Consider the following 22,775-nt stretch of genomic DNA (forward strand, 5'->3'; position numbering starts at 1 on the left):
CTTGCTCATTTACTTGAAGTTCTAGAACTCAAAGGCATGTCATTCCTGAATCTAACTTAACCTTCAAAGGTGACTAACTAGCCCCAAAGTTGGCTTACTCTCATTCTTCTCCTTGTGTGAATAGGTTACATAACTAGCTTGTGGGAATAACCATATACATCCCGTTTTTCATTATAGTTACCAATTCAAATAGATTTTCTACTAATAATGATTATTTATCGTTGTTGTGGTAGTTTAGATCTAGAAGAACCAAAGTAATTTAAGAAAAATATGTCAATATAAAAACTTAGGCCCCTAAAAAGATGGACTTTAACCCCAACCTGCATTGGCGTGCATTTAAGGGAAAGATGATATTTTAGACTCTGTTATACTCCATTGAGAATGGGATGAAAAAAAAAGGAATTGGAAACCGCCGTCTGTGGGAATCGAACCCACGACCACGTGGTTAAAAGCCACGCGCTCTACCAGCTGAGCTAAGACGGCACGTTGACAACTGTGGCTAGTAGTTAAAATTAAATCTAAGTATAAATGAATGATAAACCAGCTTTTTCAGCTCGATTTTAACGGGCTTTGTCAACTTAATTTCTAAATTCACAATGTTAGCAATGTTTTACACTTATCACAAACAAGGTTGCAGTACGCATTAGATTTTAGACAAAACCATTAGTACCTATTGAACAAATTGCTCATGGTCCATTCAAGGCTGCTATAAAAAGACTGATTAGCCTCTCTTACCTCTCTTTTAGATCATGTTTAAAGCCTTGGCATTTTTTCAGCAATGCAAAAAAAACATTCCAGAGCCTATAAACTTTCGCTCTCCTTTCAACATGTAATACCCACTTTCCCCAGATTTTGTTGGGTAACCTGAATGACATATTTTCCAAGATATATGATGGAAACAAAGGACATGGGTCAACCTATTTATCCAATTTAAAGTCTACATATATATACATATTCATGAAAGTCATTATAAGATTTGAGGATTTTATTTTAAACTTTTTTTAAACGGTCATTAATTGCACGTTACACGAGCCATACTAAAATTGCAACCATTAAGTGGCACTTTTAGTGTCAAATTTACTACGAAAGTTTAAAAAACCGCCCATAAAAAATAGTGGTGGTTTTTACCTAATTAGTGATCCAAAAAACCCGTTGCTAAAAGGGCTTTTTTATTTTTTGTAGTAAGTATTTTTAAGAGATTTTTATTGTAATTTTCTTCCATGTGTGGTAACAGCATGGTACCTCAGCGATATATATCACCGTAACAATGAGACTTGACACGACACAATACCCCGACACAAGAGTTGTCAAATGTCAACGATATATAGCCGATTCCTCGGCAATATATTGTCCGAGTTTTCCTCATTTTTTTGTCCAACAGTTTTTTCGACCATTTTTTGTCATTCATATATGAAATTAGAGCAAAAGGTAATGTTGATTTGAAATCTTGAAATGCATAATTAGAAATTGATAAAAATTGCTTGAAATTATATTTAGAAACAAAAATATAATTGAAATTAGGTAAGTTTGATTGAAATTATAATTGGAAATGAAGATGTAATTGAATTTATAAAATAAGGTTGACTAAATCTATAAATTTATAATTAAAATTAAATCATAAGATAATATTTATATCTCCTTCTAATATAATTGCTATTTATTAAAATAAATAAATAAAAAAGAAGTTGACCCAAACCCCAGTAAATATAGTTGAAATGTCGGTGATGTTTTGAACCTTGGGTAAAAGTTATTTTTTCTTCACTAGTGGACATAACGGATTGCATTGTATGTGAACTATGTTAAATCTTTGTGTTGGTTTAATTTTTTTTATTTTTAAAATTTTTATTTTTATTAATGATCCATGGCATTAATTTCAATACTTTCCCATGTATGGGTGTGTGGTGTGTCGAAGTATCATTCGAGTGAACCGTGATCGATCCAAATGATTCTAATCGGCAACTTTGGTGGCCTTTTGAATCAACTTACTTCTGAGATGACATATCTATAACCACATAAAATCAAAAAAATAAAGAGGCTTTTTTATATGACCTCGGTTCCACACTGCCTGGAAAACCGACTTACCAAGTAGGGATTTGCCGAGGCATATCAGCCCACATCAATGCTTGTAAGGCACTGATGTGGGACTAACCATAACAATTTTTCTCAGGAAGCCAATGTCAAAACTTTCTTTTGAGATAACAAGTAAAGCTACTGGCCAACCTAAATGGATCGAGATCCTCTTGATTCAAAGTTGGACTGGATTGTGATGGATCACTGATTATCGTATATGGCCCCTAGCCTTGAACATCCTTGCCATCCACAACTTGCCCACTAGTTTCACTAATGATGATCTTTCTGTGACCCTAATTCTTATCTGTTTTATGACTTCGACAGCTCAGTGGAATTTGTGTATTTCAGGATTTTTTCATTGTCTTCTACTCAACTTTCTCTGCAACATTATCAGAGCCTGGTGATAGATGTGTTTGTTTCTTTGACCCCACCAAGAACAAGAGCTTATCTTCTTCTTCTTCCTTTTCTTTTTTATTTTTTTTTTGTTGGAAAGAGCTTATCATCTTCAAAGGGTTGCTTTTGTAGTGCACGAAGGAGGTGCAGTAGTTGGTAGGATCAGCTTTTGTGGTTCATACACAAAGGTGCAGAGCTCCTTAACTTTTAGGAATACGTATGTCCACCAAGTTTTGGTGATTGAGCAAAAAAGTTAAAAATTTTGATATCACTTTGAAATTCTTCAGAAAAATATTTATTGAAGTATTTTTAAACAATAAATATTTTACATTTCGATTCCTTTAAGAGAAACTTTTGATGAAAATAAATTTTGAGAAAATTTGAATGAAAATAAATTTTGGGATAAAATTTAGGTTGAAACAACTCCATAAAAAACTGACTTTCCTTTCTCTTTTCAAGCATCCCAAAACTTAGAAAAAGAGCCCTAACCTTAAACACCACTAAACACCGTTGACACATAATACCTCTTAGGGCTGCAACAAGGCCAGGCTGGACTGGGCTTTTGTAATCCCAAGCTCAGCCCTATATATTCTAATCTAAACCCCATTTCTACCCTAACCCTTATTCAAGGCCAAAGGTTATTGTCCCTGATCCTAAGCCTTACAAGGCCAAGTCAAGTCATTCCCACCTTTGATTAGCCATATCCCTTGCCATATCTTTGGCCATGTTCCTAGCCCTAATTGGCCCTGTCCCTAATCCTGCCATGATTGACCCTATTCTTGGTTCCATCCTTGGCTCTGCTTGTCCCTGGCCTTGGCCCTGATTAAGGCCAGGATTAGGGCCCAAATCAAGGTCAAGGGCAGGTTCAGAGACAAAATCAGGAACAGGCCGAGGCCAAGAGTAATCCCAACGGGCCAAAGAGTAATCCTAGGTCCGCCCTTGGGCCCCCCAACCCGCCTTTAAGGGGCCAAAATCTTTGAGCCCAAAGCCTTATTCGGGCTTAGGGTTGGCTTAGGGTGGGTCAAGGCCAAACTTGCACTCCTAAATTACTTCTAAATATTTTATACACATAATGCTTCTAAACATTTAAAATATGTTATTTTAGAGTTATTATCTATATATTAAAGGATGAGGACTATACCAACGGGGGTTGGTCCAAGTGGTAAGCAACTTGGTTCGCTTAAGCAAGGTTCCGGTATTGAATCCTTGTGGATGCAAAAAAAAAAAATCCCCGTTTATAAACCGGGGGGCAAACCCAAAAAAAGGATGGGTGAGAATGGAATCCCTTCACCCATCTTTTTATTATATCCAGTGAGCAAAGAGAGAGAGAGAGAGGGTTGGGGGTTGTTTGGGATGAGTTGGATTTTGCACCCTACATCCCTACAATCAAATGCAAGGCCATGAAGATAATCTGAGCACAAAATTCAAAAAATGTAATTTCCAGTATAAAGTGAGTCGTACACTTCTGATACACAAACAAATATTGAGCTTTCCTCAGACTAGGGTTTTCATTAAATCCTGTAGTACCATTTGGATGGTGACAAAAATGAAACCATGTGAAGCTCCACAGACTCTTCTGGGTTTTTTTTTTTTTTTTTGCACAATGATGAACCAAGTGCAGGGCTGAAGAGGGTTTCAGCTAAGGGCTACAATGGATCCAAGCTTGCAGGGCTAAAGTGAGATTTTTAAGGATTTAATTCATTAGGAAATGAGGTGTCTTTCTATCACTCTCCCCCACTGTCTATTCCAATTAGAATAATAGGGTTTCGGCTGCTGGTGCTGAAGACGGAATTTAGTATTTTCATAAGGTTTCAGGCAAACTCATCCTACAACTTTTGGATTTTTTTCCTTTTCATTGTTTCTTGAACCCAATTGTTTTCTTATGATTAGTTCTTTTGTCATCAGCTCTATCTTCGTGTCTAAAATTTATTTTCGCCTTTTATATCTCAAATACAACTCTAACCTTCCCTCTTATACAACTCTAACCTCTATTTTAACCAAAAGAATCCCTGTTTTTAATCCTTTCTATCCCTGGTTGCTGCAATAAGATGCTTGTTAATGCTGCTTTGCCTCATAAAACAAAATTTATCAAATACCTAGAAAAGTATTCTGATATCCAAAACCACTAAAAAGCTTTTATTAAATGCCTAAAAGTGCTTCTCTTTCTATAAACACTCAAAACTTCTTGCGATGTTTCTTAAAGTAAATATACTAAATGGGCTATCAAACGGGTCCTTAAATCCAACAACCAATGGACCAAGATGGTTAGGATTTAACAGATAGATAGCAAGCACAATACCATATTAGAGGATTTGGTTTGGAATACTTGGGCTTTGAGACAACCCTTAAGTCTCTAGCACCTTCTAATCTAAAGGGAAAGTTTAGTTTCCAAGTTGCCAACCTTTCTCTCCCGGTAGGTAGTTTTGGGGGTAGTAATGTACTATGCCCCTTGCCATCAGGCAAAAGGACCCAGCTGGCAGAGGCTAAATCCAACATCAAATAGTCCCAACCGTTTGAACTGAGTTCTAAACACAAGGAGACTACTACACTCCAGATCGTAGCATCTCCATTGCAATTGAATGCTCAGGACATGGTGCAATCACACTTCATGAGTGATAACCACATCTCTCTAACTCCTTTTGTCAAATGGATACAATCCACACCATCACTAATCTGTATCATCCCTATAAATTTTTAACTTCCATGCCACTAGTTTTCTTTGACTTGTTAGCAGTAGTGACAAACTGAAAATAGACCAAGAGATGACATTCAGCTTCTCAAACTTCACCCTATCAACATGAGGTCATTCACATCCAAACTAGTTTTAACAGACACAAGAAAGATAAAGAGGATGCAATCAATCATCAACTATCAAAATAAAACCCAACAAATAAAGTACCCAGGATTCCAAAAACTGCTCGGTGGAATGTAACTGAAAATTTGAGAACTAATCATGATTACAAAATTGTGGTACTGCAATAGGTATATAACTCTTTTGGCTATACAATATAACATGTGCACTAACGGCGGACAGCATCCCCTAAGCAATCGAAGAAATGACTGATGCTGATCTTTTCCTTACCCGAGTAAATGGCCTCTGCAGCCCCACCTTGCTCACCTTGGGCAGCCATTTCAATTATCATGTAAAGCTTCTTGATTGGAATCTGAAGCACAGAAAAAAGTTAATAAAGTAAGAAGAGCATAATATTCTCTTAACAACCCACTATCCTATATGCACCAATCTTATTGAGATAATTCATATGCAGATACATCGGGTTAAAAACTATATCATAATCAGCCACTATATACGATTCAGTAGCGGATTTTGCTACACATTCAATTGAGACACCAATTATTTTTGTAATGGAAAATTTTTTCTTTCCCAGAAATATGCTGATGAAACCCTACTAATACTTCCCAAAATCAATACAAGAATGCAGGAAATTAACAAGATAGTACTGGTTTCTGTGGTGCCAGTCACCCCCAACACCTCACGGTGTTCCCTCAGCCTACGGCTGCCCACAAGATTCTCCAAACATTCGATGCCCTCTCCCTCTCTTCTGCCTCTATTTATTACCTCAACTAACCCTAACTAACCCTCATTCCACATGGCCTCATCCCTAAGGTCCTAACACTCGAAAATCACCTTGTCCCCAAGGTGATGGAATTGTTGAAGTTTAGTCGTATGATGGTGCCGCATGACCGTAGTAATTCAATATCGTCCTCCCAGGCTGAATAACACACCCACTGCCCAAAATCAGACTTGGAGCGAAGCACTTGGTTTGGAATTTTTTTTCGCCAACAACGAAATTAATCCCCATCGCGATGCTGCAACTCCATTGACGGCACCTGCTGTCCGTCGCGATTTTGCGAGGTTGAAGATGATGGCTCCCAGTATTCTGGTTCGGTTGGACCACTCCTATGGTATTTGTTTGAGTCGGATTGGACTTGGGTTGGGGGCTTGGTTTGTTTGAGTAATATGGGCCCAAAATAATAATGAGAAAAGGTGGGTTTTGGATTAATGAAATGAGCCAAGCCCATGAGTGATGGTTAAAACAGGTGGGGTCAAAATACTTAAAACCATGGGTTAAAAGAAACGGGCTGGGTAATGGTTTGATGGAAGGGGTTGGGTTTTGGGTCATGAAACCGTAATGGGCCCAAATTAATTCTTTTGAATGCCTGAAAACAGCGGCAATACCATCCTTCTCTAGGATCGAACTGCTCTGATGCCAGTTGATGAAACCCTACTAATACTTCCCAAAATCAATACAAGAATGCAGGAAATTAACAAGATAGTACTAGTTTCTATGGTGCCAGTCACCCCCAACACCTCATGGTGTTCCCTCAGCCTACAGCTGCCCACAAGATTCTCCAAACATTCGATGCCCTCTCCCTCTCTTCTACCTCTATTTATTACCTCAACTAACCCTAACTAACCCTCATTCCACATGGCCTCATCGCTAGGGTAACCCTAACTAACCCTCATTCCACATGGCCTCATCCCTAGGGTCCTAACATATGCTCTAGAACATTATCCCCAAATGAATTGGATAACATCCTAGAATTATCACTAACAGATAAGTCCTGTAAAAACAGCTCCACTCAAATGATACTTCGTACTTCTGAAAGAGAAAGTTAATAAGTTCAAAAAGATAGATAACATAAAAAAGGAAACTGATAAAATCATAAAAAATGCAGAAACAATTATTTATTACCACTATGTGTGCTGGTTCTATTTCATAACGGTTCCAGCAGGGGTGGGGGTCCAGAGGGATCTGCAATCCCCTTTTATTTAAGGAGCTCAGATCATGTCCAAGGACATGTGCCATCCTTGGACCAAATCTGAGCTTGCTTGGAATCATTGTGCTCAATGGTTGACTCATGGTTCCAAATAAGCTCAGACACAGTCCAGATGATGGTACATGTCCATGGACCTGATATTGATTTTTATTCAAGATCGCTAAGGCTCTGTTTGGTTAGGTTGGAAGTGTAAGTGAAACTAAAGATTCAACAGTATGGAAAATGAGACAACTCAACAAAAGTAATACAAAATCAACAGAGTTTACACTGATGATCAACTTCCACGTGTTTGGTAGTATTTTTGTGGCCAGGAACTACTTAAAATGACTGTCTACTATTTCCGCATAAATACAGTTAAAATTACTCATTATCTATTTTCTCCATGTTGGGTCCCCACAATTCATATACCACTTTGCATAATTTTCCATGCAATCAAATAAGCTGATTGAAAATTCTGTGATAGTTTTTTATTTCCACTTCCCTCCAATTCATTATGCATGTGAGAATTCTACTTCACCTAACCAACCAGAAAGGGCCTTGGCATTGGTTGTTTGCTTTAGTCTACACAGCATTTAACGATGTAGCATACAGACTGAATAAAGTAATAAACGGGTCCACCTAAAACAAAAATGAGATTAAACTTACATCATTCAAGGCCTCTGCTGCAACATCAATATCATCTGGAGCAAAAACGTTAAGCTGTTCCAGAACCTGAAAGAGGAGATAAGAACCATGAAATTTTATATGCAAGAAAATGGGTAATCAATAAACTCAGAAGTAGACTTTCATGCAATTGGATGAGAGTATTCTCTTGACCAAATTCTCTCTGTAACCCAAATACAACCCTGGAGAAACAGTGAGCAATTAAGCACCAACTCTGCTACATGACAACAATGGATGTCACACATTGCAAATATAAGATGTAAATAGTTCTCATTTTTCCTTTATGGATGGGAAAATCCGGCATTTAACACAGTGACGGTTGTAGCATTCCGAATAGTGTTGCCTAACTATTGGGATAATAACCCTAAAATAGATTCTTTTCTCCATGAAAATACAAATTGAACTGGAACTTGAAAGCATATGAAACAAAATCTCACTTCCAAAAAAGAACTGACAATAAATAATTTATTTATATTTACCATCGTAGATGATTATTCATACACAGTTCAAAACCATGAAACCCAGAGGCTATAATCCCAGAACAAAGGTGACATAAATGATCTCCCAAACGAATACACATTAACTTATGTAAAGCCAAAATAATTAATGCAAAAATAAGGATCCTTACATAGAGAACAATAGAAAGCTCCCCCTCATTTCAAAAGACACAACATGCATACACATGAAGACATCAAAACTACCTCAAAGTAACCAACGTTATTAGCTACAAACCCATAAGTTAACCATACTGCCCTGGAATCCCAAGAATTTTTTTCCCTAACCCAGCATGGAATGATAAATACTGAACTACTTAATCAATCCTTGTAAGAAATTTCACTGTAAAAAAGTATATTATTTAAAGAAAAAAATCCCTGGCAGCAACCTTATGGATCCGTACTCGAAAATGAGTATAGATTGCTCTTTCCTATTAGAAAAAAGCTACACTATTGCATATGAAGATGGATAATTCATGCACCATTAAGAAAAAGACTAATTCATTTAGAAACTACTGAAGACCACATGCATTAGCTAAATGTCGGAGGGTATCTTTGAGATAGTTGTGTCAAGTTTTATTAAAATGTCCACATAGTTTCCTTGACTATAGTTAGTTACTCCAATTTTTCTACAAACTTTTTACCACAACATGGAAAGAAAGTGCACAGAGGGAATTATTTGACAAAGCAATAACTGGGGTAGCTAAAAAGTACAATGATAATTTACCCTTCTGGCATCTCCGGTATTCAGTGTTGGAACGTTGTAAGTGATTGAGAAGGCATAAGAGATACCAACTGAATCAAGGAAGTCCACCTCACTAGTTGTTCCAATCACCATCATGTTTTTTCCCTGCCAATGAAGCAACAGAACAAATACCGTTGTGACTTGAGGCTACATAGAAAACAGTATGGTCAAGAGAACCAACCCTAAAAATCTGCCAGCAACTCACATTAGAACTATACAAGAAAATAACATCAAATGCTTCAACAAAGGTTAAATATCAAGAATCAGATGAACCTTCATGTGTGGTAATCAATTGGCATTTCCGCCTCCCACTGAAGCGAAATTAGATTGATTTCACATGTAGAAGTGACAGAAATGAATTGCCCCAGAAGAGGGAGGAATCATCCCATTCTGGCAAATCTATCTCAAAGCAGTAAAGTAAGGAAAAGGAAGATTAAATAAATTATCCATTCTGGCATGGAGTGGTAAATTGCAATATGAAATCCAGGTTACAGATCTCATAGTAAGCAGGCCCAATGATACAGAGTATATGCACGCCTTTATTTATTTGCACTTAACATAGATGATTTAAGTAGAGACATTCAAGATGAGCACCAATTGTGTACACTTTCAGCTGATGATTTTGTTTTTGAAGATGAAAAAGGGTAGATATCAACATCAGGTTGAAGTTATGGAAATCAACCCCCAAATCAAAAGGTATTAAGATAAGTAGAATGAAAAAGAAATTATAATGTGTAACTTTAGTTACCCTAGAATGGATAATGGGTGGTGAGAAATGAAGAGAAGATTCTACAAAGTGATTATTTTAGGTATCTGGCTCAATCATGTAAAAAAGAGGTGATATAGAGAATTATATTTCATAGACAACTAAAATATTATGATAAATGAAGCAGATAGGTGCAGCCATAGTGTTATGTGATTTATGTTTTTCTTTTAAATTATAAATAAAAAAATTTAAAAATAAACAAATAAACTTTACAGGACAGTCATGCAACCGGTTATGATACATAACAAGAAACATTGAGCAATTAAAGCAGTATATAAATAGACTTAGTGATGTGAACCCGATTTTTGGGTTAGGGTTTCTTGGAGGAACTCCCTAAAACTAAGGGTTCAACCAGAATCTTCCAGCAATTAATTCTAAAATCCCATTGGAGGAATCTAGGTTTACTTCAAGATGATTCAAAATTTCTGGATAACTTATGGGATGGTTTGGACTTTTGGATGTTTATGGATCTCTAAAGAATTTATGAGAGGATCTTAGAGAAAAGTTAGGATTTAGCTAAGTTGATATGGGTTGGCATTGAGATGGTTATAAATCCCTGTGAGATGGTACTAGAATATCTAGAATCACCCAAGGGTTGAAAGAGAATAGTGGGGATTGATATTGGGAGAAAAGGGGTTACTAAAATTAATTGGGAGTGGTTAGGGAAGGTTTTAGGGATGATGGGAAAGGGTTGTAACAAAGTTTGGAGGTTTCTTATATTTCTTGGATGTATCTTGGACAAATCTTTCAATCCTTTCTTTCTTACTTTTCTTTTCTGTTTTTTTTTTTCTGATCTGCCAAAAGTAAGAAAAGAGAGAGAGGGAGAGCCAAGAGAGAAAGAGAGTTTTTTTTTTTTTTTTTTTGGGGGGGGGGGATGCAAGGTTTGGGATTTCCTAGGTAGCGCAAGAGGAGGAGGGGCTGCCATGGATTTGGGAAGAAGGGTAAGAGGGGGCTGGAGGTGTGTACTTACTTGGACAAGTTGCTCGAGACAAAGAGGGCTGATGATTTGTTGAAGAGAGGCTGCTGCAATTGGACCAGAAAGCTAGAAATCCGCCATGGCCCTCCCAAGAGAACCACAGCCTGTTATCCAGACTAACTTTTACAATGATAGACTAGGTTATTTAGAGCCTTACATCAAGAAAGAAAGAATCTAACTCTAATTGGGAGACTTTATTTGGACTCTTAACAAAGACTCAGAAACTAACTTAACTAGGGTTTCCCTTGATAACTTAGGTTTGCCACTTATAGTTAATAACCACCACAAAAATTAAAAGAACTCTTCTTAGAGTCCTACTTTAAAGAAAGACTCCATAGGACTCAAGAACCCTACTACCAACTCAAACTAAGACTTTTAAACAAAACTGGAATTTGAAAATTAAAACTAACATTCTAAAATTAAATTTTAGTAGCTAATTAATGCTAAAAATTGACCAATATGCCCCTTTTTGGGGTTCGGCCAGCCCTTGGTGCACCACCTTGGAGTGGCCTTGGGGCCTACTTCAGGGTTTCAGCCAGGAGATGGGCCCTTGTTGACATCACTTAGTGTACAAGATGAGGTTGTTATGATGGATTTGCGAAAAAACTAGGACGAATAAAGTACGGAATGACTAATCATATTAAAGTTGATTTCAGGAATAGCTCCCACACATAGTAAGTAACAAGAAAGTTACTGAGGTGGCCATAGTAACAGATACCTTACGATGCTCCAGTATGGAACAGTGATTCAATTCAGATTGAAAGGGCTAAAAGAGCCAAGGTGAAGACTTAAAAAAAATCAAGGAGAGGAACGAGGAAAGATGAACATACGCCAAACAGAGTTGACTAAAGGGTCTTGATGTGAACAGGGTTGACCCCGACCAAAACCCTAAAGTTGGCCCATCTAGGCTGGCTGAACACTAAAGAGGTATTTTGGTCAAAACCAGCCCCAAGTAATTGCTGGTTTTTATTTTCTGAAGAATTTCAGTCAAGAAGTCCAATTTGATTTAAATCAAAGTTCTTGAGTCTTTAGTTTCTTTTAATTCCAGCATATGTCAATTAAGAGTCTTTAGTTGAATTGAATTTAGTATGTGTCAATTAGAGTCTTTAGTTAATTAGAATTTTATTTCAGCACGTGTCAATTAGAGTCCATTAGATCTTTAATTATTTATTTGGTTGGTTGTGATTCAATGTAAGGGGATCCTATCTATAACAGAGTCCCATTTAGGTTTTAAGTCTTTTAATAGTCTATAAATAGCCTTCTTTCTTTATAATTCTTCAAGTCTGATTGTTGAATAAGAATATTGAGTTTGGAGGACTGTGGTTCCAGATTGAGGGCGCCATGGCAGATTTTTCAGAGCTTTCTTCTTCGACATCAGCAACTCTGTCTAGCACTCATCTTGCAGGTGTTCAAGGGTTTTTCAAGTTTCAGCAATCCCAGCCCCTTCCCCCTTCTCCTCTCCCATAGCAAGGATCTCCCACCCCTTCCCCATCAATTGCAGCCCTTCCCCTGCGACCACACCTTGGCAGCAGCCCTCCAAGACCCCCACCTCCTACGACACCTCTAGCCATCCCCTACCCCTCTGAACCCTATGGTAACCCCCCCCCCCCCAACGCCTCTTGGTCCCTCTCTCCATGTCTCTTCTCCTTGTGGCAGAATCAGAAATTAGAAAAGAAGAAAGAAAAAAAGAAAAGAAAAACAAGAAAGAAAAGCAAGAAACAAAGAAAGAAAAGAAAGAAAGAAAGAAAGGAAAGAAAGAGAGAAGGAAACAAAAAGGAAGAGCAAGGAGAGAGAGAAAAGTTCTTGTCAACCCATAAGAATTTGTTAAGCCTAAAACCTTTCCCTATTCATCCCATATAATTTAGTTAAGTCTATTCCCTACTCATAACCTCTAAGAGTTGGATCTCCATCTAATAATATTTAGTCATCCCATATTACTTTGTTTCATCTCATAAAAATCCATCTTAGGTTTTGATAAAACCCCAACCTTCCCATATTTCCCAAATTATTACGCATACTATTCATTAGATTACTGGAAGATTCTCAGCAACCCTTAATTTTAGGGAAATCATAAGAAAACCCTAACCCTAAATTTGAGTTCCACATCAGGTCTGGATCCATGTAGTCAACCCAATTAATTAAAGATAAGGCTGCGTTGTTTTTTGCGCTAGCAGGCCCTATGGTCAAATCTGGAATCAGTTCGAGATTAGGGAAGTAAGTGTATTGTTCAATGGAAGAAATAAAATCAGTGCAACGGGAGGGAACAAAAAGGAGATTGGTCATCAATGGACAAAGAAGTGAAAATATATCGGGTCTGATATCAATCACATATGCCCTGCTTGACACCAGCAAAACTATGATGAGAAAAAAACCATACTCTTTCCTCAAATCATCTCTGATTTATGGGTGTACTGCATATATAAAACTACCTTTTTATGTCTAGAATACAAAAAATAGTAGAATACTAGTACAATTCTCAGGAATCATCTTTTCGTGGTGTTTGGAACTTCTAGTAATAGGATGAAAATTGTTCTTTTGAATTTTACAACAACATTGGAATCGATGAAATTTTCTAGTGTTTTCTCAACCCAAAAAAAAAATATTGTCAAATTTGCAAGAAAAGGAGACAAATTGATGAAGAGGTGTCCTTTTCAATCACGATTTATGTCAGCCTTGTCTAATCATAATTCCATACCTCTAACCCAGTCATAGCAAAATCATAGGTCGATCTTTTCACACTAGACTAAGGCCTCTCTATGTTTTGTCTTTTCACTTAAAAAAAAATCTCTTCTTTTGTTGTTCTAACCAAACAAGAAATTTTATTCTCTATCTTTTCGTTTATTTTACACGTCCAAAGACAGCCTAAACTGACTCATGAATGACTTCTAATCACAATCACATACTCAAAAAGTAATACGCTCAAAATAAAAATCTATCTGGCTATTAAATATTCCAATCTTAACTCAAACAGTCAACTAGTAATCTTGTGTACCAACTTTATCCTCAATATATGGGCTTATAACTTAAGTCTCATATGCTAAACGAAAAAATAAAGGCTCAACTTATAATATAATACCTTAGAGGTTAATCTCAGCCCATTGGACTGCATAAACACCTCATGAGCCAGTCCATGCTTATACATTGGCCTACTAGATTAGTGTTTAATGCAGCTACATCAATTCCCTTGGTGCTAAGAAAAACTCGCCTTCCCACATTTGTGGAAGGGGAAGGCATACCTTAATGAGTTCTTGTAGTTCCTTAGTTGGAATTAAAAGGCAACCCAAAATGTGATGCTTCAATTATGCATGTGGCTTGAAACATGTGAGACATTAAAATCCAACGTTCCTCTTTTGCAAGGAAGTCTCGTGTTAATTCACCCATGATAATCATCTCATCTCCCATCATTCTCTGCTGTCTCTCATCAAAGGGATCCTCCTCTTGTACTGAAATATTTGGGGAATAACAAATTCAATATGTTGACCATCCTTTGCATCCTTAAAGAAGGGGAGTTGTTGTATTTGACACCAACCAGCAGGTTCCTGAAGAGGAGGTAATTTGCCCTCCGCTTGAAGCAAAGTCAAAGGAAGAATTCAAGGCATGGTTATTAAAGCGGCAAAGCGAATGGGGGTCCATCTTGGCGTTTAGGCGACTAAGCGGCGCTTAGGCAGCAAAAAAGCGATCAAAGCAGTTTAGTCAATATTTTTAATATAACTACTTTTTATAATAAACTAAAGTACTAAACAAACATTCAACAATCACATCATAAAAATAACAATAAAAAACATTCAAGAATCACAATTATGAATAACAATATTATTCATATATAGTTTAGTGAAATTATTTCACAATTTATTTTTAACATGACTTTTTTGTTAAATATACATGAATAATATTCGAATTGGAATCAGAATTGATGTATCCATTTTCTCCTTTTCTTAACCAAATAGTGCCGACATGATAAATTAATAGATCTCATTATTCCGATTTCCAAGTCATTGTTTATTTAATGATTCATTGATTATCAATGTTGAATATGGCTCATGCTTCACATTCTATTGCCGACAGGCACTTTGGGCCTCGATTCCGAAATGGCTCACATATTTAAATTTATAAACAGAATTGTAGAATAATTATGAAAAAAAATAATAATAATAATATGCACAAATTACAAAACGTAAAAAAAAGCGGCTGCTTTAGCATCTAGGCGGCAATATGACGCAAAAGGCTGCAAAGCGGTAGTGCCTAAGCAAAAAAGCGGCAAGAAATCAGCCAGTTAGTTAAGCGGTCACAATTTAAGTGGTTCAAAAACCGCTTTGCCGCCTAGGCGGACGCTTTGATAACCATGATTCAAGGAAGAGTACGTGGATCACGACCTACACCTAAACATGATATCTAAGATTCTAATGACAGAGCTAGAAGGAGAAGACTAGAGAAGGAGTAGCATACTCTGCACCAGCCCCAAGGTAGGAGGACTACTAGCACAAACCAATGTGGACAGCGGAAGGAGCATCAATGTGGTGTCCAAAAGCTTTGTTAAGAGAGCAGGGTCCAAAACTAAGAAGCACCCCCAACCTTACAAGGTCTCCCTCCTCAATAGTGCTTGACTTTAAGTAACTTCCAGGTGTTTAGTGCCAATAACTCTCAATTCTTATTCTGATGATATTTGATGCAACGTAGCCCTCATGAAGCTCACAGACATCATCCTTGGAAGGCCGATAAGAATCACCATCACATGCAAATTGCAAAGAGAACAAGTGCATGTTCGAACAAAAAGAACAAAGAGTCATGCTCTTGCCTCCAAACCTAGCTAAAGAAGTCGAGAAGAAGCAAGCCCACCAAACAAACCAGGACACAAACCCTAGCCAACAACTTCTGATGGTCCCACCCAAGGAAGCTAAAGAGAATGCTAGCATAGGCTCACCAAGCAATTCTCCAGGATCACGTGAAGGTCAAAAGGAGAACCCCATTCATCGGGGATGAATATTCTCAAGAAGGGGAGAATTGATGTGAACCAGAATTAGGCCGAAATAGAGCCTAGGGTGATAGCAACACACCCTATGGCCCTCTACTAAAACCAGGGGTATTTTGATAATTTTATATTATTGTAGTAGAGACAAATTAAGGTTTTGTTCGATCTACTATGTCAGTAACTTAGTAGGACCCCAGATCTACTTTTGTTTTGAGTCCTTGGCCGTCAAGTTATTGAAGAGTCCCCATTAAAGTAGGAGACCCAAGAAGAAAGGGATTCCCTTAGAGTCCATTTCTTACACAAGGAACCCAGATCTCCTTTTATTTTGCAATTTTGAATCATCCTAGGAAAAGTTATGACTTGTATGAATGTAAGTCTCTAGGCTAGCTAGAAACCAAATTAAAGCCACCTTCTAATGCTGAATCCTAATGTGATTACACACATGTAAGGTTTTTCAATAAACAAATACAGCCACCAAAGCTTGTAAAACACAGATTATGATTGATGAATAAAATTTGAGATTTGAAGGTGCAAGTAAGGACTTGGGGGCTTTCCCTTGGATGGAAGACTTGCGGCTGCCATGTGATTAAAATTTCTGCAGATTTTGAAGTTCTAAGCCTCCATTGTCATCTTCAAGTAGAACCAAGCCCCACCCACAGCCCACAGCCTCTCTCTTCTTCTTCTTCCATCTGTAGCCTCCCTCCCCATCCCCAAACCCTACAAACTGTACTACCAGCCCCCATCCCTTCGCACACCTCCCTTCCCCTTCCCCCAAAGCCTGCAGCAACCATCCCCCATCCCCAACCCTGATTCTGCAATTACACCCCCCCCTTCCATTGCAAATCACCCCCTCCCCTTTCCCTAACCCTTCTGCAGCATCCCCTCCCCTCCCTCACCCCCTTCACTTAACCCCCTTCATTCCCCAGACCCCCTCCCTTCTCTACTTCTTCTCCTTGCAGCAGCATAAGAAACCTAGAACCAAACCCCTAGATCCCCTAACCCTTCACCCAAACCCCTTACCTTCTTACAACTACTTTCCCCCCCCCCCCCCCCACACTTGATCCCCAACCCCACCCTTCCCTCATCTAAAACCTACAATTTATACGCTTCATCTTCTCCACAGGAAACCCTTGAAACCCTAAACTTCAAATACCTAATTCTCGTCAACCACTCATCTAAAACCTATTCTCTCTATTAAACCACTTCCTCTCACCTACCTTGACACTCAAGCCTAACCCTATCCCTAGACCATCTCTTAGAAATCCTAGAATTTAAGAAACCTTAATTCTATGAACCCTAGCTTTGGCATTAAATCTGGAAATTAAGTTTCAGTCAAATCAGATTTCTCTCTCTCTCATCTTCTAACCCTAATTCAGCCCAGCCAAACCTATTCTAATTTCCCTTTAACCATAATTCAATCTATGCCTTTAGAAACCCTAACTGCAGGTGTACGAAGACCTAAACAATTGGTATATACTTTTGGATTACCCTAGAAGTCCTAATTACAGGGTGATTAAACCCTACTTTACTATTGGTAGACTTGATTAAGATCTCGAGGGTAAACCCTAGATTTGGGGTTTGCATCCATTCCTAAACCCTAGATCTTCAGTTCACATCACCCAGTCCACCCCAATTTGATCTAGGAGTCCAAGTCTACCTTTATATTGTTATTTGAGTCCTTCCTTGTTAATTTATTAAAGAGTCCTAATCTAGTTAGGAGTCCTACGTAGGAAAGGATTCCTTTAGTTGTAGTCCGAATTCTACTAAGAGACTAGTCCTACTCTTGTTTGTAATTTGAATCATCCTCGGTTGACATAAGTGAGAGTCCTTCGTGGAATAGGAGTCATAAGTAAAAGTACAAGTCCTAGTTTGATTTGCCTTCTAATTCTAAGTCCTATTCCAAATCCTTCAACGTAAGGCTATAAATATAGCCCTATAGTTGTAAAACAAGACACTTGGATGATAATTAAAATTTAATTGAAGGAAGAGATGTTGAGTGGAGTTGTGGGTTTCCAAGGAGGAGATCTGCAGCTGGGCTTGAGCATTCTAGAGGTGTATGGAACCATTTCTGTTTCTTGTTTCCCTTTTTTTTAAAAATGGCATTTTTGGAGTAGCATGGCCCTAAACATGTATGTGTAATCCAATCTATTTCTTGATTTTTTTTTTTTCCTCCTTTTAAACGAACCAGTTGGCATAGTTTTGAGCCCACAAAAAAGAAATTCTCTTGAAAAGGCAGACGAGCATTCTTGTCTTTTTGACACAAAACATTACCTCTTATTTTGAAACCCTGAATGAAAACTCAAAGTTTCTTCCTTGTCTTACTCGTTATTTTTCTTAAGGGGGAAGGGTTTGGGTAAGATTTGTTTTATCAAAACTAAATGGGCTGGTAGGGAAAAGTTGGGGTTCTAACAAATTCTCAGGGGATGATACTGGGAGACAAAATTTATCCTCGGGTTAAGGGGAAGAAGTATGAGATAATATGGATTGGTACGGGTAGGTTCTTGGAGATCTCGGAAGAGGATTCTTGGACCTTAGGCAATCTTTCTTTTCTTTTCCTTTTTTCTTCTTCTCTTTTCTTTCTTTTTCTGTTTCAGACTTGCTGCAAGTCAGAAAGAGGGGGAGGGGAGGGCAAGAGAGAAAGAAAGGGGAGAGGGGGTGCTCCAGGGTTTTGGGGAGTTGGGGGAGGGGTCTAGAGGTGTCATAGGGGTGGGGAGGGGCTTAGGGAGGATCGTAAAGGTGGGAGGGGTCTCTTGGAGGCTGCAGTGGGTGGGGGAGGGGATTCTTGAGGCTGCAATGGGAGTGGAGGGGGTTTCCTAGGGCTGCGATGGGCGGGGAACGGAGGGAGAGGGCTGCAATGGAGGTAGGAGGATGGGGAAGGGGCTGGGGGTGTGGAACTTACTTGAAGATGGTCACTGAATTTGGAGAAAGAGAGCCTTCAAATCTGCTGTGGCCTCTCAAGAAAGCCACGTCTTGTTTTTCCACAAGAGTCTTCAATCTTAATTCAATTCAGTCCAAGTTTGCAATGACATGAACGGCTTATTTATAGCCTTATATCAAGAAATAAAGAATTTGACTCTAACTAGGAAATTGAAAGAGACTCAACTAGGGTTTCCTTTATAGACTAGGATCCCCTTTACACTTAGTTAAATAACATATACATAAATTGAATACTTTAACTTATACTAAAGACCTAATTATCCATAAGAAATCTTTATTTAAAATAGATTCCTATGGCACTAGAACTCAAATAACTAACTCAAAAAGGAATTTCAAAATAGAATTGGACTCGGAAAAATAAAACAAAAAATCTAAAAATAAAATAACTAACTAAATAAAAAAATGACCAAACTGTCCCTACAGGAATTTGGCCAGCCCTAATTGCGCCATCTTGGTTGGGCCTGGGGCCCAAACCAAGGTTTCAGACAGGGGGAGGGTTCGTGCTACATCAACTACCCTTCCCCCTTCTCTCTTCCCCCCCCCTCTCTCCTAGCTTGCAGCCTCTCCATTCCCCTCCCCCAACCCTAGCCATTCATCGCACCTTTCTTTTTTCTTTTTTTGAATTTTCAGACTTTTCTAGAGACCCAAAGTTCAAGGTCAGATCTACGCCAATCTAACCATTAGATCTGTCCCAAACTTCAGGAACTTCATCCTCCCAAGTCCCAACCCTAATGATCTTAGCTCCCAGTTTGAGTCGTTTGACCCATCCTGACCGTCCGATTTCAAGAACATAATTACTTCCCAAAACCTAAACACAAGAACCTTCATATCTTTCAATTTAACCACCTAATCCCCAACAAACTTGGGGGATCATATCCCTATACTAATACCTACATTCCCTCCAAGTTTCAACCCATTCTAACACCTATAAACCCCAGTTTCCCATCTCAAGGAATTTAACCCATATCTCCCGGGGGATGGATTGTGTATCCTTGAGACCCTATATAACATCTTCGAGCATATTGTATTTGACCACAAAGCATCAACCTAACACTTCTCCCTAAGAAGTCATCCCTTCACAAGCCTTATCAAAAAGGATCCCCATATCCCCCAAACCCTAACTAGAGGACTTTGGAAACCCTAATAGCCTGCTGATTCCTAAATCGCAGGGTTTAAGGAACCTAATTTTACTGCTGATTCAGTTGAATTGATCCTGAAGACGCCCTCAATTTGGGGTTACATCAGACAAAGCCATTAATGATGAATTTATTGCTCTCCAATAACATCTCCACCACCGGCTGCATGACGAAATCATCACTCTCTGCCATCTAAGAGAAAAATAGCAGTTTTATGTTGAGCAAACAAACTTGGTCTAAAAAACACCACGTATCCATGGCCAATTCAGATGTGATACCAATTAATGCATTCTGAAAGTCCATGTCATGGATCTCAGATGCAACCAGACCCAATTATCAATGGAACAACAAGATCTGAGGTGAAGGAAGCAACTACATTGTTTAGGGAAGAAAATCAGATAAATGAAAGAAAATGAAAAGGGATGAAATTAATCTTTGTGGTTGGAAGAAGATAGAAAAAGAGAAGAAAGCAAATTTTTGAGAAACCATCATAGATACACTGCTCAACAACATCAAAACTCTGCAAAAAACTCAAATTCATTATTCAAAAATCTCTGGTTGATGAAAATGACTTCTAAAAATCTTAAACTGACTCGTACAGGACTTCCAGCCACACCAATACTAAATACCACTCAGAACAGAACTCATCTAGCTTTGATTCTAATATAATTCACATACTCAAATTAATACTAATGTGTACTGACTTTATCCTCTGTACATCCCTTATATATTTGTCTTGTACAATGAAACCCAGAAAGAAAAAAAAGTAGAAAGCTCAATCAATATTATATAATTGCAGAGGTCAAATTCAGCCCATTGGACTGCCTCAGGCACATTTATGGGTGTCCCAAGTTGCACATATGCTTCCATAATGGGTAACTGTTTAATGCAACTACATCAGTGGAGTCCCAAAAATGGAGTGACAATGATCAATGTTTAATCCATACAAAATATTTTCCTTACAAGAATGAATCATCTACGACAACAAACAAACAAACAAACAAAAACACTCTGAACACATTACATAGACCTATTAGAGGGCTTAAGGAGAATGTCTTAAAAGTAAAGAGGTGCAAATACCAATGATATCCATGTAAAAACTGCAAACACATGTAGGAGATGTGACACATGCCCCAAGCACAATTGCTTCAAGAATAAATTATTAGGGCGCACTTGGTAACGAGCCAAGGAATAGTTTTGGCTTTCTTCCGTTCTCAAAATGCCAAAAAGCGTTTGGTAAAATGGATCATTCTTTTGTTTTTAGAAAACAAACGGGTCCAATTTTCTTGTCTGAGAAGGTTGTTCACAAAACATTATTAACTTGTTTCGTCGTTCTCAAAAACAAAAAAGCACGTCAAAATTATGTCAAGGAGCAACCCAAACTTCATTCACATGCAACTTCTAACTCCTTCCCGCCTTCATAAGAATTTTTCTTTTCTTTTCTTTTTTTTTCTTTTTTTAAATCTCCATCACCTCAAGTGTTCTCAGCACAGAGTTTACCTAACGGTCAAAATTGTGCTCAGACCACCGTTCTTTGATAAAAATGCTAGAAAATGATTCTCACAAAGAACGTTGTTCTTAGAAAAGACGGTTACCAAAAGTGCACTTAGAGTTTATCTTTTGACTATATATAACCTGTATCACCCCCTGCCCCCAAAAAAAAAATTTCCACTCCCTTATAGGATCAGCAATAATGGGAGAAGACAGAAGAGAAAACCTTTGGAGGAATTCGTTTGAGAAGCATCAACAATGTCTGGCATAAAATATTTGAAAATCGAGGTCCAATTGCAACATATTCCAGTAACCTGCATTTTGATATAACCATTGAAAACGAAGAATTCATTACCTAAAGAAAGCAACAACAAAAAAAATGAGAAACGAAGAGAGTTGGTTGGGGGGCAGAATAAAATATTATTAAGCCTGAAAAGATTCTAATTAGCGAGTTAACCTTTCAATGTCGTCAAGAATGACAATGCTTAAAGGTGACTTGTATGCATCCTCAAATACCTATAAGACCACATAAATAGATATTTTATTTCTCCTGAAACATTTAGGATGAAATCATTATAGACTTGTAGTTAAAATATAAGTCTACTAAACACAAAGTAAGATATGCTTCTTCATTTTTCCTTCTTCCTTAGACAAGCAACCATGAATCTAGGACTTCTCAAGTTAGGATCCTAATGTATTCTTCAACAGACCTTGACAATTTGAGCACATTTGCTGCCTTCACTAAGACCAATCATTGTTTCTGCTGAGATCTGAAAAAAGAAATATAGAAACATTATAAAGAGAAGGAAAGAAGTATAAACCATAAGAACTAATTACAGAGTATCAGCAACGGGAAGGAACCTACTATCTTGACAAAGGGAAAATCACTGTCAATACCAATCGTAGCTGCCAGTGCAGTCTTTCCACTGTCCAAGAAATAATATTTTTAGAAAAACAGCAATACCAAATACAAATACAAAAAAACATTTAACAACCAAGATGCAATGTTTTTACTAAATCAACAAAAAGATGTAAGGATCAGATCGACCTGCCACTAGGGCCTTCAAGAAGGCAAGTAACAAGTGGGCTTCCATCGCTCACTTTAACTTGCCCCACCAGTAGCATGGCCCTTTCATAGATGTGCTTGTGCCGTTCACCACATTCCACCATGCCATTAAGTCTGCAATATGTAGAGTAAATATTAAGCAGACAGCATCTAAACAAGAAAAACTGATTCCAGACATCTAAACAGGTCTGTCAAGTGACAAGAATGAAATTTCGTGCCAAGACCACAGCCACATTTTTGTTTTTATTACTTTTTGGTAAGAAGACCAC

General features: G+C 37.9%; 1 protein-coding gene and 1 non-coding gene across 2 annotated transcripts in view; both read right to left on the reverse strand.

Annotated features, from left to right (window-relative positions):
• Positions 1-410: 410 nt before the first annotated feature.
• TRNAK-UUU (transfer RNA lysine (anticodon UUU)) lies at positions 411-483 on the reverse strand. The gene has a single exon. It is a non-coding gene; the product is annotated as a tRNA-Lys (tRNA).
• Positions 484-4,911: 4,428 nt separating this feature from the next.
• Positions 4,912-22,775, reverse strand: part of NSF (AAA-type ATPase family protein) — a 32,710-nt gene continuing 14,846 nt past the window's right edge. Inside the window, exons 14-21 of the mRNA XM_089135640.1 lie at positions 22,489-22,620; positions 22,306-22,366; positions 22,151-22,210; positions 21,898-21,956; positions 21,667-21,754; positions 9,148-9,270; positions 7,909-7,974; positions 4,912-5,627 (exon numbers count right to left, since the gene is read on the reverse strand). Of these exons, the coding sequence (XP_088991766.1) occupies positions 5,484-5,627; positions 7,909-7,974; positions 9,148-9,270; positions 21,667-21,754; positions 21,898-21,956; positions 22,151-22,210; positions 22,306-22,366; positions 22,489-22,620 (733 nt within the window). The 3' untranslated portion in view covers positions 4,912-5,483. The remainder of the gene's footprint in view (positions 5,628-7,908; positions 7,975-9,147; positions 9,271-21,666; positions 21,755-21,897; positions 21,957-22,150; positions 22,211-22,305; positions 22,367-22,488; positions 22,621-22,775) is intronic.

The sequence above is a fragment of the Hakea prostrata genome, chromosome 9, assembly GCF_041222555.1.
Source record: "Hakea prostrata isolate BN-2017 chromosome 9, UWA_Hpros_2, whole genome shotgun sequence".
NCBI classification, from domain to species: domain Eukaryota; kingdom Viridiplantae; phylum Streptophyta; class Magnoliopsida; order Proteales; family Proteaceae; genus Hakea; species Hakea prostrata.